Source organism: Littorina saxatilis, linkage group LG14 (genome assembly GCF_037325665.1).
Source record: "Littorina saxatilis isolate snail1 linkage group LG14, US_GU_Lsax_2.0, whole genome shotgun sequence".
In the NCBI taxonomy this organism is placed as follows: Eukaryota; Metazoa; Mollusca; class Gastropoda; order Littorinimorpha; family Littorinidae; genus Littorina; species Littorina saxatilis.
This window is the reverse complement of record NC_090258.1, coordinates 15,435,970-15,462,918: the sequence shown is the minus strand read 5'-3', so window position 1 is coordinate 15,462,918 and position 26,949 is coordinate 15,435,970. Positions and strand designations below refer to the sequence as shown.

At 41.7% G+C, this 26,949-nt stretch overlaps 1 protein-coding gene across 1 annotated transcript; it reads right to left on the bottom strand.

Moving 5' to 3' along the window:
• Positions 1-712: 712 nt before the first annotated feature.
• Positions 713-25,842, bottom strand: LOC138947205 (xylulose kinase-like). The gene is made up of 19 exons (XM_070318638.1): positions 25,785-25,842; positions 25,090-25,172; positions 23,038-23,107; positions 22,117-22,197; positions 20,774-20,860; positions 19,816-19,908; positions 18,833-18,934; positions 17,774-17,905; positions 17,353-17,412; positions 16,236-16,317; positions 15,697-15,737; positions 10,896-11,011; positions 10,121-10,236; positions 9,269-9,342; positions 8,658-8,754; positions 8,183-8,241; positions 7,691-7,778; positions 5,263-5,354; positions 713-3,980 (listed from the first exon to the last, which is right to left on the bottom strand). The coding sequence occupies exons 1-19, from the start codon at positions 25,836-25,838 to the stop codon at positions 3,909-3,911; spliced, it is 1,599 nt and encodes a 532-aa protein (XP_070174739.1). The 5' UTR covers positions 25,839-25,842; the 3' UTR covers positions 713-3,908.
• Between the last annotated feature and the right edge of the window lie 1,107 nt (positions 25,843-26,949).

Sequence of the window (26,949 nt, the reverse complement as noted above, 5' to 3'; positions counted from 1 at the left end):
GTGTAGTGGGAAGTTTGTTTGTTTGTTTGTTTATTTGTTGCTTAACGTCCAGCCGACTACGCAGAGCCATATCAGGACGAGGAAGGGGGGGATAAAGGGGGCCACTTGTCAAGCGATTCCTGTTTACAAATGCACTAACCCATTACTTGTGTCCCAGCAGGCTTTAGTAAAACTAAATTAATACCTACTGGAAGATTACCAGTTTCCAGTATGTTAAAATAGGCTTAACCTATCTACTGCTGGACTTACATCAGAACACTAACAGATTAAACTATACATGAATCGCGAGACAAGCGGCAAGAGAAGAGATTTTTTGAAAAAATAGAGGTGAATGAGCAAGAAGGCAGAAAAAAGAAAAGAATTCATGAAGAAAAAGAGAGCATGACAGGAAAGAGGAACCAAAAATTTACCTAACAGCAAACTAGAAAGCTCCTGCGGTTCCAAAAACAGGAGGGGCCTTTAATTTCATAACCGCAGTGCCCCACTGCGGGAGTAGTGGGAAGTGCAGAGATCATTTCTGTTTCCATTTTAAAACTGTCCTCATAGTTTTGATATATGATAAATATCATGTGTGTGTGTGTGTGTGTGTGTGTGTGTGTGTGTGTGTGTGTGTGTGTGTGCGTGCCAAGAGTGTGTGCATCTGACATAGAAGAATAAGAGAAAAAGACAGAAAGAGGAGGGTAGATGAGAAGGAGAGAGAGAGAGAATTGAATTGAATTGAATTGAAATTTATTTTACGAGGGTGACAGAATAAGCAATGTATACATGCTTTTTTTCATCCGGCCCTCGCCCATTGAGGGGTAACAAACAAGAAGAAATAAAAGATAAGTTTAACTATAGTACAAATGACATATTTACCATAATTAACATGTCAAGCAACCAATAAGACATTATAAGATGCATTGTGATTCTTTAGCAATGCTTGAAAATTATATATAACAGAGAAATATTTGTTTGTATAAAAAAAATTAATCCTTCATGAATTATACAGTAATCTTGTTTTTCAATATAATCAGAGTACAGTTATATTTTGCCAGCTGCTTGATATTTCTTATAAGTTTTGTCAAAGAAACAGCATGTAATATTCCTTGACAGAGTGAGAGAGAAAGAGAGGGAGAGAGAGGGAGGGAGAGAGAGAGAGATACACACACACACACACACACACTCACATAATTTGCTTTATCTGTAGTCACATCTGTCTGCTCAGCTGTCTACGTGTAGGCAGTTGACCAGTAAGTACCCCTGTACTAGTTTCATATTTTGCAAAAAGTTGTGTTGATTCTTTTATTTCCTTTTACAGTCTCTTTGGGCATAGCTAAGAATAAACCACAAAGTTCTTCAAGAGTGACAATCAGAAAGTACTTATACATTACAACAAGCAGCAAAACACTTGATTCATTGTTTTATTTTGATGATAACAAGAAGAGCAAACGCTCGATCGAGTCACTTTCGCAGTTCTGAATATTATATGAGGCATCAGATGGACAGGAAGAAATTGCTATTCACAACACAATGAGTCACGTTCACATAAAATTTGAGCCCGGTCACTTTTATAGTTTCCGAGAAAAGCCCAACGTTAAGTTGTGTGTTGCCGAACAGAAAAGGCTAGTTATCTCCCTTGTTTTTCTGATAACGTTCGTAAAAGGCTACAGATGTAAATACTTTGATGTAAAGAATAATCCTACAAAGTTTCAATCACATCCGATGAACTTTGTCAAAGATATAAAATGTCTAATTTTTCCTTTGACGCTGACCTGTGACCTTGAAAAAGGTCAAAGGTCAACGAAACCATCGTTAAAGTGTAGAGGTCATTGGAGGTCACGACTAAACAAAATATGAGCCCGATCGCTTTGATAGTTTCCGAGAAAAGATATAAAATGTCTAATTTTTCCTTTGACGCTGACCTGTGACCTTGAAAAAGGTCAAAGGTCAACGAAACCATCGTTAAAGTGTAGAGGTCATTGGAGGTCACGACTAAACAAAATATGAGCCCGATCGCTTTGATAGTTTCCGAGAAAAGTCCAACGTTAAGGTGGTGTCTACGGACGGCCGGCCGGACGGCCGGCCGGACAGACTAACACTGACCGATTACATAGAGTCACTTTTTCTCAAGTGACTCAATAAAAATACAGGGATCATGTGTAAAGAAGTGAATGCTCATTCTTCATACATACAATCGTAATACTGGCACATTGCAAATCAATCACAGTCTCTATTTCTAAAGATGAATGTCTGAAGCGCATAGGAGCAGGAGCAAAAGTAGCAGTACTGTAAGTTGACTCAATCGGTCTACTAATTTTCCACCTCTGTTTCAATCATGTGCATAGTCCGTCATACAAATCATATCCAACACGGTAGTTGTAGTACCACTGCAGTTTATTTAATTTTTCAAAAATAATAGTGCATTGGTTATCACATAATTGTCAGGAATCACATTGCAAATAGTAATCAAAATGACACATAGCATGCAGGGAAAAAAGGGAAAGACAAGAGGCGAAGCCTTCAAGGCTCACGTAAGAAATAGACAAACAGTAACACAAACTCAATCACTCCGTCACACATACACACCCACACACACAGTAAGCTTAGGTGACACTGTGCAAGAAAGAGAGACACTAGATCTAGATCTGTCTGTCTGCATGTAGCCTACTTTCAGGGACACGACTGCCAAATAGTCTCGGCCCGCTCAAAATAACAATGACCGAGACCACACACACCACGCGAGAGAGAAAGACTACAGGGAGGAATGCCGTCATGATGCATTAATTGACGTCAAACACTTTTGACCGTGACGTAATCTTATGCGAGCTTTATCCATAGTCTTGGATAACCACTCACACATAGACTCGGAAATGTTAAAGTTTCTACCACAGACATACACACGCACAAACACACACACACACGCACACACACACGCACAAACGCACAAACGCACAGACAGACAAAGTTACGATCGCATAGGCTACACTTCGTGAGCCAAAAACCATGAAGAAGTTAAAAGATATGTTTTTCCTGGATTTCAAAATATAAACTTTTCTTGTCACAGCACTTTGTGAAAACAAGAGCATCTCATTGCATACTCATTGACATGTACATTTCATTCAGAAAACATGGATTGTAAATCTATAAAAAATTAAATTCACTAGCATACAAATAACAATCATAAACTCAATAAAATCAGAACATTAGACAAAAAACATGTGGACTAGTCTTAAAATGCAATAATGGCAGCGAACACACATTTAACAACATTCAGGCTATTTAATTTACCCGTTAAAAGAAAGGCATGGGTACAATTATTATAACAAAAGTAATGTTTCAAAGCCTGGACAGTTCAAGCTGGACAGGTCAACATTGCTGTACAGTGGAACCTCCTTTTTAAGACCCTGATTGAAGACCCGACCCCCCCCCCTCCTTTAACTCATTGTCTCCCAGGTACGGATATATCCGTACCCACTCATATTGCTCTATCTGACCTGGTACGGATATATCCGCTCAGACTGTTAGCTTCAGTCGCTTCCTGCATTCCAGCGTGATGATACACAGTTTCTACACAGTTTCTACAATGCTGAGTGACCTACTGCAGCACGGCTGGTCTCGGCTAAAAAAAAACTTGGGTCAACATAGCTGGGGTAGAAAGTGTAAAGACCTTGCTTTTTCACATTTTCCGTTTACACTGTCTGTAAATTTACCTTCATTGTCAGACTCCCTCTCATTTCAGACTTGATTTTCTTGGATTTCTGTTTGGGTCTTACTTATAATGGGGTTCCACTGTACAGACTTCAAGGATCAAATTCTTTGATCTGATGGGTTGAGCCGGCAGTTTTCTTGCTGTATAAGGCAAAACCATGTCATGTTGCACGTCAGAAGAAAACTCTGTGAACATGTTGTTGGTCTGCGCTTTACATTCATGTTTGACCATGCTTTTTCTCCACCATCGTTTCAAGTTGTCGGTAGCGTTGACACATGGCCGTATACACCTGTAAATAATGACACAGAATTGTTGATTAGTAAGGAAAACAGAGGACTGAGATGGGGTTGGGGGGGGGGGGGGTGGCAGAGAGAACAAGAACAAGAACAAGAGAACAGAGAGAGAGAGAGAGAGAGAGAGAGAGAGAGAGAGAGAGAGAGAGAGGCACACACATACATCTCTCTCACAAACTTTCTCTCTCTCTCTCTCCCTCTTCTTGCTCTTTCTGTTTCCATCTCGTACAAAAGAGAGACAATCTCGTTTAACAACATCTATGCTTTTACTCTCTCTCTTCTCTCCAAATGTCTTTCTTCCTTCCACACCAACTCTAACTCTATTTGACCCTTGTCTCCCTCTATCTAACATTTTATTTGTCCAACAATGTCACCCTGACTCTGCCCAAAACCTTATCCCGCTTTCTCCCTGTTTCGTTCTTTCCCATCGTCCTGTTACAAACCCATGCACACACTCTGTCTCTCTCCATCCCACTCTCCTTCCCTTAGCCCAATGCCTTGTTTACCCTCTTTCCATCCTCACCTTCATCCATCTTTACCATGCACTCTCTCTCTCTCTTCCATACCGTAAGAGCCATTACTGCTGTTGACAAATGGTGTCTCACTTTTCAGGTAACTCTGGGGGCAGGGGGTCCTTCAAGGGGGGGGGGGGGGGGGGGCGCTTGGGGGTCCCCATGTCTATTCTAAGACAGAGTCTTGCTAGGATATCTTACAGAAAACACTGTGGCACTTACCATGGAGATCACTGAGTGTCTGTGAAATGACTCGGGATTCCCTTCCCAAAAACAATGCAAACACACAAACATTTCTCGCTTGCTTTAAAGCCATATGTACTCGATGACTATACACGCTAATTGCTTTACCAACAGCTGGAGACATGCTAAATTAAGTTCCCTGCAAGATATTGTGGTCTAGGACCCCTTAAATGTTGAGATATTTGAATTTTTATTTTGATCTAGATCGTCCTATTTATAGATTTGCCAACAGAGGGAACGTTGACGCAAGGGAAATAACTCCGCGTCTTTGTTGACATCCTCACTTTTTCAGAGGCTAGAACAAGCTGTAATGCATGTATATGGTCCGCGCATGGCGACATATCGTCATTACATGGTCTTATGGTGCGTTTGACATCGATTATGGGCAAACTACACTTTGTAAACACGGGAGCGCGTACATATGCCTTTGAGCAAATGGCTCGAACATTCCGACAGAATGTTTAACAGGAAGAATAGAGGGGGTTGTTCGTTTGTGTGTCTTAATTTGTTTGAGCTGTAATACCTTATCAGCATCAGCGTTTGGACGAGCGGCACAGACAGGTTCACTGCATTTTTCCACCACCTTGGAGAATGGAATGTCTCCTCCTAGCGTACCTGTCACAGGTAAAACATATTGTAAACCACCTGACTGCATTTTTTTTTTTTAATAAACAAATTCAACAAGAAGGGCAAAGCCCATACGACTCACATGCTTGACCTTTACATGACCTTGACCTTCAGCTAAACCTAGCAATGACATCATACACTAAGAACTGCTTTACACATTTTTCCTACCAAAATACATGGCCCCTGCGACCTTGACCTTGAAGCAAGGTCAAGATGCTATGTATGTTTTTTGGGGCCTTGTCATCATACACCATCTTGCCAAATTTGGTACTGATAGACTGAATAGTGTCCAAGAAATATCCAACGTTAAAGTTTTCCGGACGGACGGACGCCGGGACGGACGGACGACTCGGGTGAGTACATAGACTCACTTTTGCTTCGCATGTGAGTCAAAAATTGGCTAAGCTTTAAAAATGTTACACATCAACCGTTACAAGTAAGGAAACTCTAGCGGTGATCTGTTCACATATTGACATACATAATTTGATTATTTCTACTGTGCCTGCATGGCACACACACAGACTCATACACACTCTTCCCCACCCCCCCTGCCCCACCCCACCCTCTCTCTCTAACACACACACTCTTCACCACCCCTCCCTGCCCCACCCCACCCTCTCTCTCTAACATACACACTCTTCACCACCCCTCCCTGCCCCACCCCACCCTCTCTCTCTAACACACACACTCACATTAACAGTCTCTCTCTCCCCACCCTCTCTCTCTAACACACACACTCACATTAACACAGTCTCTCTCTCCCCTCCCTCTCTCTCTAACACACACTCACATTAACACAGTCTCTCTCTCACCACCCTCTCTCTCTAACACACACTCACATTAACACAGTCTCTATCTCCCCACCCTCTCTCTCTTACACACACACTCACATTAACAGTCTCTCTCTCCCCACCCTCTCTCTCTAACACACACACTCACATTAACACAGTCTCTCTCTCCCCACCCTCTCTCTCTCTAACACACACACTCACATTAACACAGTCTCTCTCTCCCCACCCTCTCTCTCTAACACACACACTCACATTAACAGTCTCTCTCTCCCCACCCTCTCTCTCTAACACACACACTCACATTAACACAGTCTCTCTCTCCCCACCCTCTCTCTCTAACACACACACTCACATTAACACAGTCTCTCTCTCCCCACCCTCTCTCTCTAACACACACACTCACATTAACACAGTCTCTCTCTCCCCACCCTCTCTCTCTAACACACACACTCACATTAACAGTCTCTCTCTCCCCACACTCTCTGTCTAACACACACACTCACATTAACACAGTCTCTTTCTCCCCACCCTCTCTGTCTAACACACACACTCACATTAACACAGTCTCTCTCTCCCCACCCTCTCTCTCTAACACACACTCACATTAACACAGTCTCTCTCTCCCCACCCTCTCTCTCTAACACACACACTCACATTAACACAGTCTCTCTCTCCCCACCCTCTCTCTCTAACACACACACTCACATTAACACAGTCTCTCTCTCCCCACCCTCTCTCTCTAACACACACACTCACATTAACACAGTCTATCTCTCCCCACCCTCTCTCTCTAACACACACACTCACATTAACACAGTCTCTCTCTCCCCACCCTCTCTCTCTAACACACACACTCACATTAACAGTCTTTCTCTCCCCACCCTCTCTCTCTAACACACACACTCACATTAACACAGTCTCTCTCTCCCCACCCTCTCTCTCTAACACACACACTCACATTAACACAGTCTCTCTCTCCCCACCCTCTCTCTCTAACACACACACTCACATTAACACAGTCTCTCTCTCCCCACCCTCTCTCTCTAACACACACACTCACATTAACACAGTCTCTCTCTCCCCACCCTCTCTCTCTAACACACACACTCACATTAACACAGTCTCTCTCTCCCCACCCTCTCTCTCTAACACACACACTCACATTAACACAGTCTCTCTCTCCCCACCCTCTCTCTCTAACACACACACTCACATTAACACAGTCTCTCTCTCCCCACCCTCTCTCTCTAACACACACACTCACATTAACACAGTCTCTCTCTCCCCACACTCTCTGTCTAACACACACACTCACATTAACACAGTCTCTCTCTCCCCAATCTCTCTTCTGCCTCCTCCTCAGCCAAAAGTGGCCCTAAATTACAGGTGGCCTGTTATGGGGGATCATTTGGTCAAGATAATAGACAAAGGGCCAACACAATGTGTCCTTTCATGGGAGGTGTCCTCTAATCAAACGGGCCTCACATCGCAGGTAACACTGTACTTTTTCAACCCAATAAAATCAACCCTCACTATGTTTTGCCCTGTACGCGCAGCCAAGAGCAGCAGAGTTGGCCACATCAGTAATGTATACGGGACCGTTGAACACATCGGCGATAACCTGTAACAATACAGTTGAAACTGTCAAATGCATACCCTTGTGTTTATGTATCAGCAATCACACACAAAGGGACAGTCTTTGTGGACATGTACAAACACATGCACACCACACACACATATAGACACAGACACAGACAGACAGACAGTCAGACACAGACAGACACACAGATACATGCAGAGAGACAGAGAGACAGCCAGACAGAAAGACAGACACACACACGCACACAGATATACACAAATTAACACACACACACAAACATACACAGATAGACACAGCTGACTGTTAAGAGTGGCAAAGAGAAAGAGAGGCCTTCCAGTCCACTGGTAAAATGGTGGGAGAGACATACATTTGGGAACGGGAAAAAAAGAAAAAAAATACACCAATAGACCACATAAGCTGCATACCTGTAAAATGCCCTTGTTTGATGATGCCCCTCCTGTTGCCAGAACACGGGTTTTTGGTCCTGCAAAGAATCAAATCCTACTTTTTTCACTGCCTGCAAATCTCCTCTATCTCAACGTTTCATGATGTTATGTTTCATGTTTGTTGTCATATACACACCACCAACAAATTTCTCTGTTGAGATGATAAAGTCTTCTATGTCTATGTCTGAGACTAATTCTCATCTAAATTTAGTTTCAGTTTTACAACTGCAATGTGACATTTTTGAAATTGTACAACTCAACCAGACATTTTCAGGAAAGTGGGAATGTGCAGTACAAAGAAAAAAATGTCTCAAAGATGATCCTTAGTGTCAAAGTCTTTTTAACAAGCAAGGATAAATCAATGTCCAGGCTATGTAGTAAAGGACAACTCAAGGTGAATATATCATATCAATGTCAAGGCTATACTTAGACTAGGTCAAGGTGAAGGTCATACCAATGTCAAAGCCCAGGTTCTCAGCATGCACTCTACGAGACATGCACTGCCCTTCAACCACCGCACGCACTTCTACTGCATCTGGGAAGGAGTCCACCTGAATCACAACAATGCGAAGAATGCAACAACTCGAAACCAATCTTGTTCATGATAAAGCCACCATGTCCCATATAGTTCATAGTAACCTCAGAGGATGTAAAAAAAACAATAGTCTGTCAGATACAGCCATATTCATTAGTCAGAAAAAGGAAAAGTGTGTGGAGAACAACAACAAAAACCAAAAAACAATTACATAACTAGAAAAGCAGTCTCTACTTTTACTTTAAAAAAAAGACATTCCTGGACACAAATTTAGTTACAGTCTGCCAAAGCTATTGTTGTGTGGGTGAAAACATCAACTGGTCAACTCGCACGGCTACAACAAAATCCTATTATGCCACAGAAGAAGATATTTTCAAATAACTTCTCCTCTTTGCAGTTAGTCAAGCCTGCTAACAAACATACTGTTATCAAAGGGCAATTGTCTGGGAATTCTGAAATGGCTTACTACAGTAATTTCTCTTAAATTGCCAAAATACGACATAACAGAAAAGAGTGGTTTTGTTCCAAACCTGTTGTCCATTCTGATCAAACCGGAACACACCCATCACTAACGGCTGGATTTCTGTCACATCGAAGTAGATACCTGAAATCATTCAAAGACCGCCATTTTAAATCACAGCCTTCCAGGACTCCCTGAAGTTTACTGAACCGCTACTGAAGTTTACTTTTCATTTCTCATCTTTTCGTCATTATTTGTGTGTTGTGCATATTGTTTGTTTACTACAAAGACATGTCGACTGACGATCTTGTGAATGTTTTGGATTGTGTTTTACAGTCCAGCCTGTCTTGGCAATCACTGCTTGATAACGATCACTGGCCTTCCGACTACCCAAATAGATCCTTGATACATTTTTTTCCACGCAATTCATCTTCCTATAGCAACCACCTGTCTATAACAACCATTTCTGGTCGTTTCCTTGGGTGGTCATTATAAACAGGTTTGACTGTATTAAAAAATGTCATTCACTAACCTTTCTTGATTTATTAATCTACATTTGAAACATTAGCAGTCAACTGTTTTAGTCTACCTCAGCAACAGCTATATATCATACCTATGTTTCAGGGCGGGGATGTAGCTCAGTCGGTAGCGCGCTGGATTTGTATCCAGTTGACCGCTGTCAGCGTGAGTTCGTCCCCACGTTCGGCGAGAGATTTATTTCTCAGAGTCAACTTTGTGTGCAGACTCTCCTTGGTGTCCGAACACCCCAGTGTGTACACGCAAGCACAAGACCAAGTCACGAAAATACCCTGCATGCTTCCTCCAAAAGCGGCGTATGGCTGCCTAAATGACGGGGTAAAAACGGTCATACACGTAAAAGCCGTGGGAGTTTCAGCCCATGAACGAACAAACAAACAAATACCTATGTTTCCATTGTTTCCGATGGGAGTCGACTCTAATTGTTGGTCGAAAGACTCCCATGATCCTCCAGACTTCTCGTTTCGGATTCTCTCTCTAGTGAGGGAGCCATTCTTGAAGCTGTAAGATGCAATTCAAAGAAAACCAGCATCAAATCTCCCGAAGTGAGAGGCATCAAATATAATCACATAATCGGGGTTTGACAGGCAAAATGCTAGCATAAATTCTTGAAGCTGTAATGGACTATAAGTAGAAAGCTAACATGGCATTTCCCAAAGTTGGATAACATAAGAGATAAGATAAGACCTTTTTTTTAACAAGGGTTATGATATAAGAACTTGTTGCCCTTTTTTACCATCAGCCCTCGCCCACAAGGGGGGAAAAAACACCAAAAACACCAAAAGATCTTACGTAACAATTAACGCAGATCATAATCATTTGCAATTTAACAAAAGTATCATTTTGTTTTGACAATCCTGAAGATACGGTATCACATTTGACCAGAAATTAGAGGAAATATGAGTAGATGAAAGCGCAATTTGCAGTAACATTCCTGAATGATATGCTTGGTGAGTGCACACTTTTTATGCTGAACGTCTGTTAAAAAGTATGGGTCATGCTTGACACAATGTATGTAGACTGTGCTGTCCAAGGCATGATCTGTTGAAAGTGAAAGAACAAAGGTAGACTAACTGATCACAAGAGAGCCATGCAGTCAAGACTGTGCTGTCCAAGGCATGATCAGTTGAAAGTGAAAGAACAAAGGTAGACTAACTGACCACAAGAGAGCCATGTAGTCAGAGGTGAGGACAGGGTTGGCGAAAATGTGTCCCTCCAGTTGAGGTTTGGGTGTCTCCAGCCACAGGAACACTGTGTCACTTGTTCCAAGACTGACCTGTAAAACGTTTATCACATATCAGGGGTCGACACTAACTTATTTGGCCTGGGGCCACACTGCCGGCCCCAGAGATGGAAATTGCTGGGGCGGAAAACAAAAATCTGGGGCCCACTCTCAGTATTCACGTGCGGCAATGCATTGTCTGTTTTTCTTCATCGTACTGAAGCCAGGGAAATTCTTTCAACCATTTGACATTGAAATTACGACAGCGCTTCGCGCTTTTGGCTGCATCAGTCTCCTTTTTATATTTAGTCAAGTTTTGACTAAATATTTTAACATCGAGGGGGAATCGAAACGAGGGTCGTGGTGTATGTGTGTCTGTGCGTGTGTGTGTGTGTGTGTGTGTGTGTGTGTGTGTAGAGCGATTCAGACTAAACTACTGGACCGATCTTTATGAAATTTGACATGAGAGTTCCTGGGTATGAAATCCCCGAAAGTTTTTTTCATTTTTTTGATAAATGTCTTTGATGACGTCATATCCGGCTTTTCGTGAAAGTTGAGGCGGCACTGTCACGCCCTCATTTTTCAACCAAATTGGTTCAAATTTTGGTCAAGTAATCTTCGACGAAGCCCGGGGTTCGGTATTGCATTTCAGCTTGGTGGCTTAAAAATTAATTAATGACTTTGGTCATTAAAAATCTGAAAATTGTAAAAAAAAATAAAAATTTATAAAACGATCCAAATTTACGTTTATCTTATTCTCCATCATTTGCTGATTCCAAAAACATATAAATATGTTATATTCGGATTAAAAACAAGCTCTGAAAATTAAATATATAAAAATTATTATCAAAATTAAATTGTCCAAATCAATTTAAAAACAGTTTCATCTTATTCCTTGTCGGTTCCTGATTCCAAAAACATATAGATATGATATGTTTGGATTAAAAACACGCTCAGAAAGTTAAAACGAAGAGAGGTACAGAAAAGCGTGCTATGCAGCATAGCGTAACCACTACCCCGCTCTTCTTGTCAATTTCACTGCCTATGCCGTGAGCGGTTATAGTCTCTGGGTGGACTACGAGTATACGGTCTTGCTGCGTTGCATTGCGTTCAGTTTCATTCTGTGAGTTCGACAGCTACTTGACTAAATATTGTATTTTCGCCTTACGCGACTTGTTTATATTTAGTCAAGTTTTGACTAAATATTTTAACATCGAGGGGGAATCGAAACGAGGGTCGTGGTGTATGTGTGTGTGTATGTGTGTGTGTGTGCGTGCGTGCGTGCGTGCGTGTAGAGCGATTCAGACCAAACTACTGGACCGATCTTTATGAAATTTGACATGAGAGTTCCTGGGATTGATATCCCCACACGTTTTTTTCATTTTTTTGATAAATGTCTTTGATGACGTCATATCCGGCTTTTCGTGAAAGTTGAGGCGGCACTGTCACGCCCTCATTTTTCAACCAAATTGGTTCAAATTTTGGTCAAGTAATCTTCGACGAAGCCCGGGGTTCGGTATTGCATTTCAGCTTGGTGGCTTAAAAATTAATTAATGACTTTGGTCATTAAAAATCTGAAAATTGTAAAAAAAAATAAAAATTTATAAAACGATCCAAATTTACGTTTATCTTATTCTCCATCATTTGCTGATTCCAAAAACATATAAATATGTTATATTCAGATTAAAAACAAGCTCTGAAAATTAAATATATAAAAATTATTATCAAAATTAAATTGTCCAAATCAATTTAAAAACACTTTCATCTTATTCCTTGTCGGTTCCTGATTCCAAAAACGTATAGATATGATATGTTTGGATTAAAAACACGCTCAGAAAGTTAAAACAAAGAGAGGTACAAAAAAGCGTGCTATCCTTCTTAGCGCAACTACTACCCCGCTCTTCTTGTCAATTTCACTGCCTTTGCCATGAGCGGTGGACTGACGATGCTACGAGTATACGGTCTTGCTGAAAAATGGCAGCTACTTGACTAAATATTGTATTTTCGCCTTACGCGACTTGTTTTGTTTCTCTCCACCCTGTTCTTCATCTTGAATAGATCTTCATTTCCATGTCTTTTTACACGAGGGATGTGTCGCCACATTTTGCGTTTGGCATTTGAAGGCGATACTTATCTCTCATGCTAAAGAGCGCAATCTGGGAGTTATTTCCCTTGCGGCATTGTCCTTCGACGATTTCAATGTTTTCTTTTCTTGACTGCGGCATTGATCGTAACGCAAATTTCAGTGACGACTTTGACTGGCGATTTTTAGTGATTGGCTCTAGCATTAGAATTTTCGGTTTTTCATTGTTGGAATTTATCCTGGGGCGGAGTGGGCCCCAAGCTTCAGCAATGTTTGGGGCGGAACACATGACTCTGGGGCGTTCCGCCTCCCGCCCCCGCTAGTGTCGAACCCTGCATATATATATCATATCAGACAAATAATATATATATATATCCCATGACCTCCCTTCTTTGTCTCTGTTACTTCAGTATGGGTATATATGTTGTATTTTTATAGCTCAATAAATACATCATGGACTCCAAAAAATATATGATAGTGCAGATTCCGATTTGGGCAAAGGACTACTTTCCTCCCGACCTTTGACCTCGCGCCGAACAATGTGACACATTTGTATGAAGTTCTAAAATCGCATTGCACGGCTCAGAAAACCATATCAGTTGCACGCAAAAATGAATCTCAGAACTGATCTGATGTATGAGATGCAATAAGCAAAAGTTTCTTTCATTATGAAAGCAATGCAGGTCGAAAAAAACGAACATTCAACTTACAAGATAACCAGATGCTAGCGAACCAAAACAAAAACACGAGTACCCTCCCCTTGCATCGTTAGCAGACGACTTTTGAGAATCTGTCGGTAGTGTGTTTTGCCGGTGTGCGCCTTTACAGCTATCAAACATCGGCTGTTTCACGTGTTTTGCGAGCAAGTCTACTCTTTTGCCTGGCTCTGCAGTAAGTCCACATATTTTTCCGTAATCCAGTCATATTCCTTCAAAATGCAATCGATCGGCGGTGACAGACGTGTCGGTCGCGTTTTCCTCTCACCCATACCAGTTTAAGTTCATCCATGCAAACACACTCGCAAAACAGTTTATCACGTAGATACATTTCAAATAGGGAGCAAATGGTTAAATCTAAACCTACATATTTGTTCCCTAAGATTTGCTTCTCTGTCAATAAGCCTAATTACACACGTTCGAGAAAAACAACGTGGAATCAATTCTGAATCGAGTAAGCCAAATGGGTCCCAAACCCGTTTCGCCCGTTCTGCCGACCTGAAACGCAAAACAAAAGAATTGTGCGCTTCAACTAAATTAATTTCTATTCGACTTCATTACTTTCTTGCAACTTATGAACCTTTACTTAAAGCTTTTAAATGGTCTGAAAGCAGTGTTACCGCGTACTTATCGATGCACTCATTCGTTTTATTTTTTCAGCGACGGTCACTTAGTTTAAGGTTGCAAAAGGGCTAAGTCTCGCTGGCAACAGTTTTACCCTGCACAGATCGCAACAGTGCCGCTAGTAGTCTACACTTTGTGTTTGATGGTAGAATGGGATATACAGATTACAACACTCGTGGTTTTTTATATGGCTTGTATTTCAGTCAAGACCCAGCGGGAATATCAATCGAGAGACACTCGCCAGAGGCTCGTGTCTCCCGATGATATTCATCCGCTGGGTCTTGACTGAAATACAAGCCATATAAAAAACCACGAGTGTTGTAACCTATACATATATATGAAGTCTTATATCGCGCGCGTATCTCCAGACTCGGACTCAAGGCGCAGGGATCTATTTTATGCCGTGTGAGATGGAATTTTTTACACAATACATCACGCATTCACATCGACCAGCAGATTGCAGCCATTTTGGCGCATATCCTACTTTTCACGGCCTATTATTCCAAGTCACACGGGTATTTGGTGGACATTTTTTATCTATGCCTATACAATTTTGCCAGGAAAGACCCTTTTGTCAATCGTGGGATCTTGAACGTGCACACCCCAATGTAGTGTACACGAAGGGACCTCGGTTTTTCGTCTCATCCGAAAGACTAGCACTTGAACCCACCACCTAGGTTAGGAAAGGGGGGAGAAAATTGCTAACGTCCTGACCCAGGGTCGAACTCGCAACCTCTCGCTTCCGAGCGCAAGTGCGTTACCACTCGGCCACCCAGTCCTTTTGCAGGTTCTTTGCCAATGATGCCAAGAAAGATAATTACAGTCCATACAATAGCCATCAGTGAAATGAGAAGTGACCTCCATAAACACAGCTGATTCTGCTTCACAGCATGTACTGTCTTCAGTACTGCAGTGTTTGCCAATGTGAACTATTGTCTTTTTCATAAAAACAAACCCTGTTTTCTTCAGGGCTTGACTGCAAACACTACAATTCATCAATACATTATTCGTTGTCTCTTTAATCGTGGTATTGAAAAAAAACACTCTATTTTTCTGTTATCCTGTTCTGGCTCTGAAACCAGCAAGTTCTAGGTTATTCCATGTCAGGAATAGACCGGAAGAAATAACGAAAACAAAAATAAAAACAAACAAATAATAAATTGATTTACTGAATGGAATAAAAGACTTCCCCAGTATGTGCTTTACATAGCTGCAATGTTGAGACAGCTAGATATGGAACATTTCAGAAGTGTGGTTTGATTACTACATGAGTTTAGTCGTTTTCTCATGGAAGCAAAAATTGCAATTCAACTTACGATGACATCGCCCTGTTTGGGAGCTAGTCCTGCCAAAGAACCTGCAAATCAAATCAGATATGGCGAAACTGTCTATATTCACAGCATGTTCGTTCGCAAAAATTTGATGTTTTTGTCAAATAAAATGTCTGATTTTATAATGTGCGCTGCAGACACAAGGCTTTTCAAGAATACCCCAGAAAGGACACATTAGTTTGGACATTAATCCATTATCCAATAATGCAGGAACCAAACTGTCCAAATTAATATCAAAATTGAGCTGATTATGCTGAGTAGCGATCAAAACCTGTGTGTACATATAAGGCACTAGCAGGTCTGCACATAAGTTGACCTGGGAGATCAGAAAAATCTCCACCCTTAACCCACTAGGCACGACTGAGATTCAAACCCCAAACCTTCCATAGAGAAGGCTGACACCTTAACCACGAGGCCATTGCACCCATCAGACAAAATTCAAAGTTTGTAAGATGGGAGTTGAAAAAGAGGATGAAGAAGGAGGAAGCAGAAGAAAAACCATGCAAGCGCATATAACATCTCACCTGGATTGTCACCTGTGAAAGCAACGACTTTGCAGTCCTGTGGGAATCCAAACCTGCTGGTCAGGTAGGAAGAAACTGTGCCCTGTAACAAGCATGATCATCATTCTGAGACAGGATCTCACGTAGCATTAGACTCTTCAAAAACTTCAAACACAATTAAACATTTCAAAATAATCAGTTCACAATGTGGGGTGTTTGGGGGGTGTCTGAGGAGAGGTACACTACATTGGGGTGTGCACGTTAAAGATCAAACGATTGACAAAAGGGTCTTTCCTGGCAAAATTGTATAGCCATAGATAAAAATGTCCACCAAAATACCCGTGTGACTTGGAACAATAGGCCGTGAAAAGTAGGATATGCGGCGAAATGGCTGCGATCTGCTGGCCGATGTGAATGCGTGATGTATCGTGTAAAAAAAATCCATCTCACACGGCATAAATAAATCCCTGCGCCTTGAATATGTGCGCAATATAAATTGCATAAAAAAAGAAAAGAACTGTACCCACGGAATACGCGCGATATAAGCCTCATATTGATTGATTGATTGAGAGGTAGCACTTTTGCAAACCTGGCAACAGCTCCCACTATGGAGATGGACAGGAACACTGGTCCTCACTCAACACTCACTTCTGGCTCCAAGAAAGCTGTTAGGGATAATGTGGGCCGCAGCCTGGTACACCGCTTCTTTTGGTGGGCAAAACGAAGTGAGGAGCGGTGCGTTCTACTCACCGATGGGCAAACCAAGCTCTGACAGCCGTGGCAGGCAGTCGATCTAGGGGAGGAACCCCCAATAAATATCCATGGCCGAAAGCGAAGGTGCAGGACCCTTAACTAATGCGCCATGTACAAAATGCTTCATGGCCAACACAACCATGGCAATACGACATGGCGCTCACACCCTCTACATCTGAACAAGCGAACGAAAAGAAGAAGTTAACAATGTAAAACATTGTCCCGGTGAACTATAAATCAGTTAATCAATCCATTTTTCTTGCACTGAACCTACCAACCCTTCCCTTCATTGTTCAGATTCCATTTGAATTCAAATGTATACAGATAACGCACCATTGTCTTGATTTCACTGGTAACAATAGACAACGTATTAATCTGTACTTACAACAATTTGCTTCGAAGGAACAACAGCACCAAGTTTTTCCCTCAGTCCTGGGGCGCATGCCTAAAACAAAACAAAACCAGAAGCTCTTAAGTATTTCACTTCACTGCTAATTTTGCAGAGCAAAACACCCAAGTAACAATCAAACACATCCTGTAAACCCAAAATTACTGCTAATTTTGTAGAGTAAACACCCAACAAGTAACAATTAAACACAACACAAACCCAGAAAGCTTACAAAATGTGCATTGTTGCATGGCATGCATTACAGCAGCTACTGATGAAAACACACACACACACACACACACACACACACACACACACACACACACACATTTAACTAAACAACAATCTGCCAAAATAAACACACACAAAAACATGTACAAATAAAAGTCCTAATATTTAACAATAAAAACATACTCACATCCAGACAAAGTTCAGACCAGTCTCGCTTTCTGATGTCCAACAGGTTCATGCCTGACCCGTCACTGTCGTCAATGGGAGCATAATCACCAATGAACAGGCTGGCTGCAAAGCTGCTGACTAATGATATTCGCTGAAAAAAATCAAGACCAAATCTGTAGGATTAATGTGATAAGTGAGCGCTTAGCCATTACCTTTTCTTCATGCTATCCCTTGTTAGTGTTAGTCTTCAGTCTTTTCAGTAAGTTTCTTCTTCTTCTGCGTTCGTGGGCTGAAACTCCCACGTACACTCGTGTTTTTTTGCACGAGTGGAATTTTACGTGTATGACCGTATTTTACCCCGCCATTTAGGCAGCCATACGCCGCTTTCGGAGGAAGCATGCTGGGTATTTTCATGTTTCTATAACCCACCGAACTCTGACATGGATTACAGGATCTTTTTCGTGCGCACTTGGTCTTGTGCTTGCGTGTACACACGGGGGTGTTCGGACACCGAGGAGAGTCTGCACACAAAGTTGACTCTGAGAAATAAATCTCTCGCCGAACGTGGGGACGAACTCTTCAGTAAGTTTTAAACATTATGACTTGTCAGAGTTGAACATTCCACAATTGTGGTCTACATTGTTTTCTGTCTCTCCTGTAGCGAAGACTATCCACTTACATCGTAACCATTTTTTTTATCCCTTAATTTTTATGTTACAAGAAAACTGCCAAAGATTGTCTTAATTATGACATAATTATGAGATAGGGATTTAGGTAGGATACTATCATTTCACAGTCCTATAGGTTTCTCTCATGAAAATTCAGGCTGCTTGTCCCCTGTGAAAAGCAAGCTGCCACAAAATGACTCCTACCATTTGTTACCACAAGTTTAGAAAAGAACAAAGCTTCAACATAAATAAATACATAAATAAATAAATAAATAACAATTTGTCCATTGCTGGATTCTTTATCTTTGCGAGTGTCCAAACGAACAAGACAAGTAAATAAACGAACAAAATAAGTATAATAATCAAGAAGTATTGCTGGTTCCTTTGTCTCTTCCAGTGTCCAACCTTACCTCAGTGTTTTTGTAGGCATCAGACTTCTGTTGATAGATCTTGGCAATCTGGTTCCCTGTAAACCTCTCATATGCCCTTGACCCAGTTATGTCAGCCAGTTTCTGGGAGAGAAAATGTGAAAACAGGTTCATCACGGACCACAATTAATATTTGAGCACACTAAAATAAACAAAACCGAACATTAACTGTACATTTTCAAATGTACATGTACAAAAATATCATCAAGTAAATGTATCTCTTTTACAGATGAGTCATCTGACAGTTGCAAATTTCCAACAACATTTTGTGAAAACCTCAGTATTTACAACTCAAACTCACTTCCTCGTCAGACTGTACATTGATGGATGAAATACTCATTAACATATATGAATTGGTACAGATGGAACCAACATATCTTGACTTTTTCAAGGATAATGTTGATGTCAACATTTTCATACAAATGGAATCCCACTTTGATTTGCTAAACAGTCATTGGAGACAAGTGGGACTGCCCACAACCCACAGAGATGGAGTCAGCCCGTGCAGCACTCCATCACCCTTGCAGTGCCCCTGCCTGGGAACCCCTGTTTTGCACTTGGAATATTCTCAAGCAAACTTGGTGTATTTTCAGAAAAATTAGCATACTCCACACAGCATTTCAACATCCATGATTCAAACATGTTTCACAGCGTCTGTCGCACCGTTAATTAAGTTTACCAATACATTTAAAACAAATGCTTCTTTCAATGATTACTGACAAAAACTGTAATCATGTATCATAATACTGGATCGGCTTCGGGATGCGCTTGAGCAAAAAAGTAGTCTAGGAATTGTTCTCGGTTTTTTTCCACTGACCGTACTGCTCGTATTCTAGACAATCATGCGTACACAATACAGCGAAATTGTATGGGTTCCCAGGTCTGAGTGCCCCTACCAACCTGGCAGGTTTACCGCACCATTGAGCAGTGCCGTGAGTGAGTGGGTGAGCATTTGACCAACATACCTCTGCACTGCCCACTTTGTTTTCTAGCTGTTTGCACTGAGCTGTGGTGCTGGCATCCATCCAGATGGGTGAGTCTGGCACTGCAAAGGCATCCTGCACAATAGGAAAACAAACCATTGTGAGCTTAATATTTGTCCATAGAAAGAAACTCAGATGACACATGAAGACATTGCATGAAAGGAGACTGCTAAAATTAGAACTACAAAAGATTTCATGAGAATTTGAACATCATCTGAAAACAAGAGGCGAAGCCTTCAAGGCTCACGTAAGAAATCGACAAACAGTAACACAAACTCAATCACTCCGTCACACACACACACACACACACACACACAGTAAGCATAGGTGACACTGTGCTAGAAAGCGAGACACTAGATCTAGATCTGTCTGTCTGCATGTAGCCTGTAACTTACAGGGACACGACTGCCAACTAGTCTCGGCCCGCTCAAAATAACAATGACCGAGACTTTCAGTAATTCCTTCGCGTGACGTCTAACCCTCTTACGCCATAATGTGACGTCTTCAAATGTTAAAGTTTCTATCACATACACACACACAGACACACGCACAGACAGACAGAGTTTACCATCGCATAGGCTACACTTACGTGAGCCAATTAGTCCTGTCTGTCCCTTTTACATTTTGCTTGTTTTGCATTTTTTGTGTGACAGTTATTGTCTCTTTTCGCTTAAAATCCATTTTTATTCTCCAGAAATAGAATATTCAAGTGTTAACACTTATGAACCGCACTTAAATGTCAGATAAAATCTTGCAAACATTGACACACACACCAACCAGCCCAACACAAAGGACGCCAAAAAAAAAGACAAAAAGAAATAAAATAAACAATGGAAGGAGGTGAAGGAGCAAGAGAAGAACGCAAGAAAAAAACACAGTCCTTCGGCTTCAGCTGGGGAACAAAAAAGAATGCATTATCTGTCTTCCGAAAAAAGCCTACCTGAAGTTGTTCAAGGAACGATTTCGTTGGCTGTAGACCTGACAATTTCTGACGGGCTCCCTGCTTCCAGTACACACTGCCATGTTGCTAGAAAACAAAACAAAGACAAACAGGATGATTGCTTATAAACCAGAATGAGAAAAATCAAAACATCTTGATACAAAAACTTTTTTATTTACATGATGACAAGTGACGATAAGCAAGTCTCATAATCTTTTGACTTTATTTTGAGTAAGGACCGGTTAGTTAGTTAGCTGTTGCTTTTCGGGTCCAGCGGATCATAATAGGCCAAATCAGAGACAACAATGTGGTAGGGAGAGTGAGTGTTGTTGTAAACTCTCTCTCTCTCTCTCTGTCTCTGTCTCTGTCTCTCTCTCTGTCTGTCTCTGTCTCTCTCTCTCTTTCTCTCTCTCTCTCTGTCTCTCTCTCTCTCTCTCTCTCTCTCTCTCTCTTTTGTTAAATAAAGAATTATCATTGTCATTGTCATTCTGGTTGTATAAAAAGCAGCAACTGCTTATATTCAAACCCTCAACAATAAGAAATTCTCTTTTCTCAACTTCTCTGTCTGTCTCTAACTCCCTCATTCCATCGAGTACATTGGGGTGTGCACGTTAAAGATCCTACGATTGACAAAAGGGTCTTTCCTGGCAAAATTGTATAGGCATAGATAAAAAATGTCCACCAAAATACCCGTGTGACTTGGAATAATAGGCCGTGAAAAGTAGGATATGCGCCGAAATGGCTGCGATCTGCTGGTCGATGTGAATGCGTGATGTATTGTGTAAAAAATTCCATCTCACACGGCATAAATAGATCCCTGCGCCTTGAGTCCGAGTCTGGAAATACGCGCGCGATATAAGACTTCATATAACAGCTTTGAATTCTCAACGTTGAAACTTCCTATCTGTTGCGCTAAAGGGCTGAATCTCTCAGGTACATTCATGTTTTGTGCACAAGTGGGGTTTTATGTGTATGACCATTCTTACCCTGCCATACGCCGATTTTGGGGGATGCGTAAAGGGTGTTTTGTGTTTCTATAACCCATCCAACTCTGACATGGATAACAGGCTCTTTTCCGTGGGTACTTAATTGGTCTGTGTTTGCGTGTACACACGAAGGGGGATAAGGCACTAGCAGGCCTGCACATAAGTTAACCTGGGAGATCAGAAAAATATCCACCCTTAACCCACCAGGTGCGACACGGATTCGAACACTCAACCTTTCACATGAGATGCCGGTGGGTAATCCACTAACCCATTGAGCCCAGGCAGTACAGTGAAGCCTTGAATTCTCAACGTTAAAACAAGTAGAGATCCCCTAATTATATAAAAATGTTACACTACCTGTCCAGAACCGGAGATGGCAGCTACTCGCTGGAAAGGAAAGTTAGCAGCTTTCAGTTTGTTGAGAAGCAGGTCCAGAGCCTGTTGACATCAAACATGCATGACAATGAATGTGTGCCAGCAGTTGAATGTGCACTGAAACTCTCTCACTCCTGTGCCTTCTCTTTCGTAAGCCCGTCCTTCATTGAGCACGAAGTCAACTTCGCCCAGTTAAGGACAGGCTTTACACACACACACACACACACACCCACACAAACACACACACTGAGCTTCTTTTCTTTCCAATGCCCAACCACTCCCCCCCTCCCCACCACACACAAACAAATCATTTTTGTTTCTTTATATTCCTGAATGCAGGACAAACTTTCAAATGTATCTTCATACACTAAATCTACATAATGTTACTTATAACTACAGCGTATTTAATGACATTGAAGTCCAACAACAGGTATGGTTTCTTTTCCCGTTGAGAAATGTGGCATAAAGAGAACAAGCAATTTGATTTTGATGCCGTTGATTTTGAATTTGTTTATTTATTACAGTGAAAGCCCCCTTTTAAGACCCTGTTTACTCAGATTTTGTGTTCGTAACTTCTGTAAATTTACTTCCATCATAAGAAGATCCCTCCTTTTTAAGACCCTGTTTACTCAGATTTTGTGTTCATAACCTCTGTAAATTTACTTCCATCACAAGAAGATCCCTCCTTTTTAAGACCCTGTTTACTCAGATTTTGTGTTCGTAACCTCTGTAAATTTACTTCCATCATAAGATCCCTCCTTTTTAAGACCTGATTTCCTCAGAGTTTTTGAGGTCTTAAAAAGGGGTTCCACTGAACTGTATGAATGGATGATTGTTTAAACCACTGTTTAAAACCAACAAGCAGCTCTCACTCAAGTAAGTGATACGAAACTGTCTTCTTACCTCCACCCAGAGAATGGTCGGTGTGGTGACCGTCCCTTGGTCATCGTGAATGTGAGCTCCTCCATGTGTTCTGTAACACACACACACACACACACACACACACACACACACACACAGATAAATTGCACACACTCACACTACCACACACAAATTGCTCCCTGGCAAAATATCTTGTTGGTTTGCAAGAGGCAGATATTTTCCTACATCCATACTAAATTTTCTCCACACAAATTTTACAAAAATCGTAGAGCCCCATGATCCCATCTCCCTTTCTAATGTATAACGCCGCTCCCCCAGAACACCTTCACCCTGCCCCCACCCAATTTAAAACTCCTTCTCATTTTAATCCCTGCTTCTCAAATCTTTCAAGGGGGCAGTCCACAATAACTTTCACCATTTGAAATATTTGTGATAAGATGTTCATGGCAAACAGCTTTAAATTCCCTTAAATGACTGGTGCAGTTGTTTTGATATAAACTCCCACAGGTCATTATCCAAACAGGCATTATGTTTCCTGTGCTTACTGTGTGTTAAAATGATGATTGTGACCAACTGACATTAAATTCCTGTCATGATTGAGCAATTATTAGCATTTGCAGTGCCCCCCCTACCCCCCCCGCCCCCTTCTATTTATGACCCCCTGTTTCCTGAGCCTGAGATGGATTACAGTTTGAATCACTATGAAACGGAATGAAGTCAATCAGAGGCTAAATGGAAACAATCTTTTCAGACCTTCCTCTGCCAGCTATAGATTCTGCCAGCATATGAGAAGCAACCAAATCAGTGGCGCCCAAACATGTGTGTGTGTGTGTGTGTGTGTGTGTGTGTGTGTGTGTGTGTGTGCGTGCATGCGTGCGTGTGTGTGCGTGCGGGCATGAGAGCAATAAATAAGCTTTGTATGACTGTTAAATGGACTGGGTGGCCGAGTGGTAACGCACTTGCGCTCGGAAGCGAGAGGTTGCGAGTTCGACCCTGGGTCAGGGCGTTAGCAATTTTCTCCCCCCTTTCCTAACCTAGGTGGTGGGTTCAAGTGCTAGTCTTTCGGATGAGATGAAAAACCGAGGTCCCTTCGTGTACACTACATTGGGGTGTGCACGTTAAAGATCCCACGATTGACAAAAGGGTCTTTCCTGGCAAAATTGTAAAGGCATAGATAAAAATGTCCACCAAAGTACCCTTGTGACTTGGAATAATAGGCCGTAAAAAACTGGATATGCGCCGAAATGGCTGCGATCTGCTGGCCGATGTGAATGCGTGATGTATTGTGTAAAAAAAATTCCATCTCACACGGCATAAATAAATCCCTGCGCCTTGAATATGTGCGCGATATAAATTGCGTAAAATTAAAAAAATAATAAAAAAATAAAAAAAATCCCCTGCGCTTAGAACTGTACCTACGGAGTATGCGCGATATAAGCCTCATATTGATTGATTGATAGGTTAGTATTACAGTACATGTAATGATGTATGCATCAGTGTTTTTTGTTTATGTGCATGTTTCTATGGGCCTGGGAATGAAACATGCACGTGAATAACAATATTCTATCCTGAAAAATTAAATCTAATTGAAATACTTCTGATGATATGAATTGGGGTAAAAGTGATGATAGCTATACAGTGCAACCCCCCCCCCCCCCCCCCAATTTAAGACTCCCTCCCTTTTAAGACCCTATTTTCTTAGACTTTCTATTCATATTACCTCTGTGTAAATGTAACCCCATTGTAAGACTCCCTCCTTCTTAACCCTTAGGCTGGTTGTCGCGACATATGTCGCGCTACTGTATGTATACTGTCACCTGGTTGTCATGTCACCTGGTTGTCACGACATATGTTGCGCTACTGGCTCAGTCTGTTTGGTCGGTTCCGATTACCTCCCATGGCTTCGAAAACCTATATGACCGTTTTTTGTTATTTTTCTCTCTGTTATTGTTAATTCACCAGTGGCTATGTAACATGTGTTACAGAATTGCACCAGTGTAAGGGTTAAGACCTGATTTTGTTTGATTTTTGGAGGTCCCAAAAGGGGGTTCCACTGTGTGGTCATTTACTCACTTGTACTGAGGAAGGTCAGAGTCAAATCTCACAGCTTCTTCATGAATCACTTTCAGGTCTTCATCTATGGCCAGAACTTTGATCTGTATTTTAGAACACACACACACAGTCACACACACACACACACACACACACACACACACAACACACACACACACAGTCACACACACACACACACACAGTCACACACACACACACACACACACAGTCACACACACACACACACACACACACACAGTCACACACACACACACACACAGTGCTTATATAAAGAGGTGGCATTGCCAAATTTGCAATAGAGTAATAATAAATGTATCTGAAACTGACATAAACACCTATTGGACACTGCAAAGTTCTCTCACTCTTTTTCTTTCTCACTCTCACACACACACACACACACACACACACACACACACAACCATATAACAGGGCGAAGAGACAACAGTCCTGAGCGTTACATTTGATAACCTGAATGCTGTCAACTTACAACTACACTAGCGCCACCTAATTATAACACTCGGTGCAAGTACTCCACTTTCCAGCTGATAACAGACCTCGGCGTAGTCTCCAATTTCACCGACTTTTTTTCAATCTCTGCAACGCGCATAGGTTGTTCCAGTCACACTTTCAGATTAACACACCTTTACTTTATTCATATAAGAAATTCAACTCTGCAAATGAATGTGCATACTAACTTGTTGTGTGCTGAAATCGAAGCCAACGTACAAGTTAGCCGCCTCGCCCGCCATGGTTGATGGGGTCAATGTCAAGGTCGGTGAGGGTCAAGGTAAAAGTCAGCAATAATTATGTCGTCTGCTAGCCTCTTGCGTTAGTGTGATTGTATCTTTCTCCCAACCTCCTCTTCCTTTTCTTCTAGTGTGCTTGCTTTTTTCATGTCATGTCTGCGCCGTTGCGTTGTTATTATTATTATGTGTGTGTGTGGTGTGTGTGTGTTGGCCCTGCATGGATGCCTGTATCTTCAGCTATGGAACACGAAGAGGGTCAAATATGCTCGAGCAAGTACTCGCGCATTTACTCGAGCACTTTCGAAACTGCTCGAGTAAATGCGCGAGTACTTCTGAAAATGCTCGCGCACTTTCGAAACTGCTCGAGGAAATGCGCGAGCACTTTTGAAAATGCTCGAGCAGTTTCAAACTGCTCGCGCACTTTCAGAACTGCTCGAGCACTTTCAAAGTACTCGCGCATTTAAATGCGCGAGTACTTTCTCGCGTATTTCCGAGAAGTAACGAGCGGGTAAAGCAAAAACTTGTCGCGGAACAGTCATCTTTTTGGCATATTTTCTAAATATTTTACATGATTTCAATAATTAATTATAGGCCTATAATCATATTTCAGTTGGAAATAAAAATTAATATTAATATAAAAGAATTCTGTTTGGTGTTATGGATGAGCAAAGCCACCGACTGAGAGCGTGCTGCGTGACCTGATTCCGTGACCTCACTTGTGACCTCACTTCGTCATGGCCGCCGAAGAAGTCTTTCTCACAGCTTTGCGTAGAAAAATACAAGCGTGTTCGAATTTGTTGCAATCGGGATCACATGCTCAGCAAGTGCTCAATCGGTAAGTACCCTGATGCGATCGTTAATAATCCCAGCGACCGCCCTTCCCGCCTCCATGACGACTACAGATGCGTCGTTTCAGTAAATTTTCCGGGTCAAGTTTTCAATAAACCCAACCAATGACTTCGGTACAACTCGGGAATCTCCGATTCAAAAGTACTCGCGCATTTACTCGAGCAGTTTCGAAAGTGCTCGAGTAAATGCGCGAGTACTTGCTCGAGCATTTGACCCTCTTCGTGTTCCATATTCAGCCGTTCAGGGGCCATTGTGTATGAGAGGG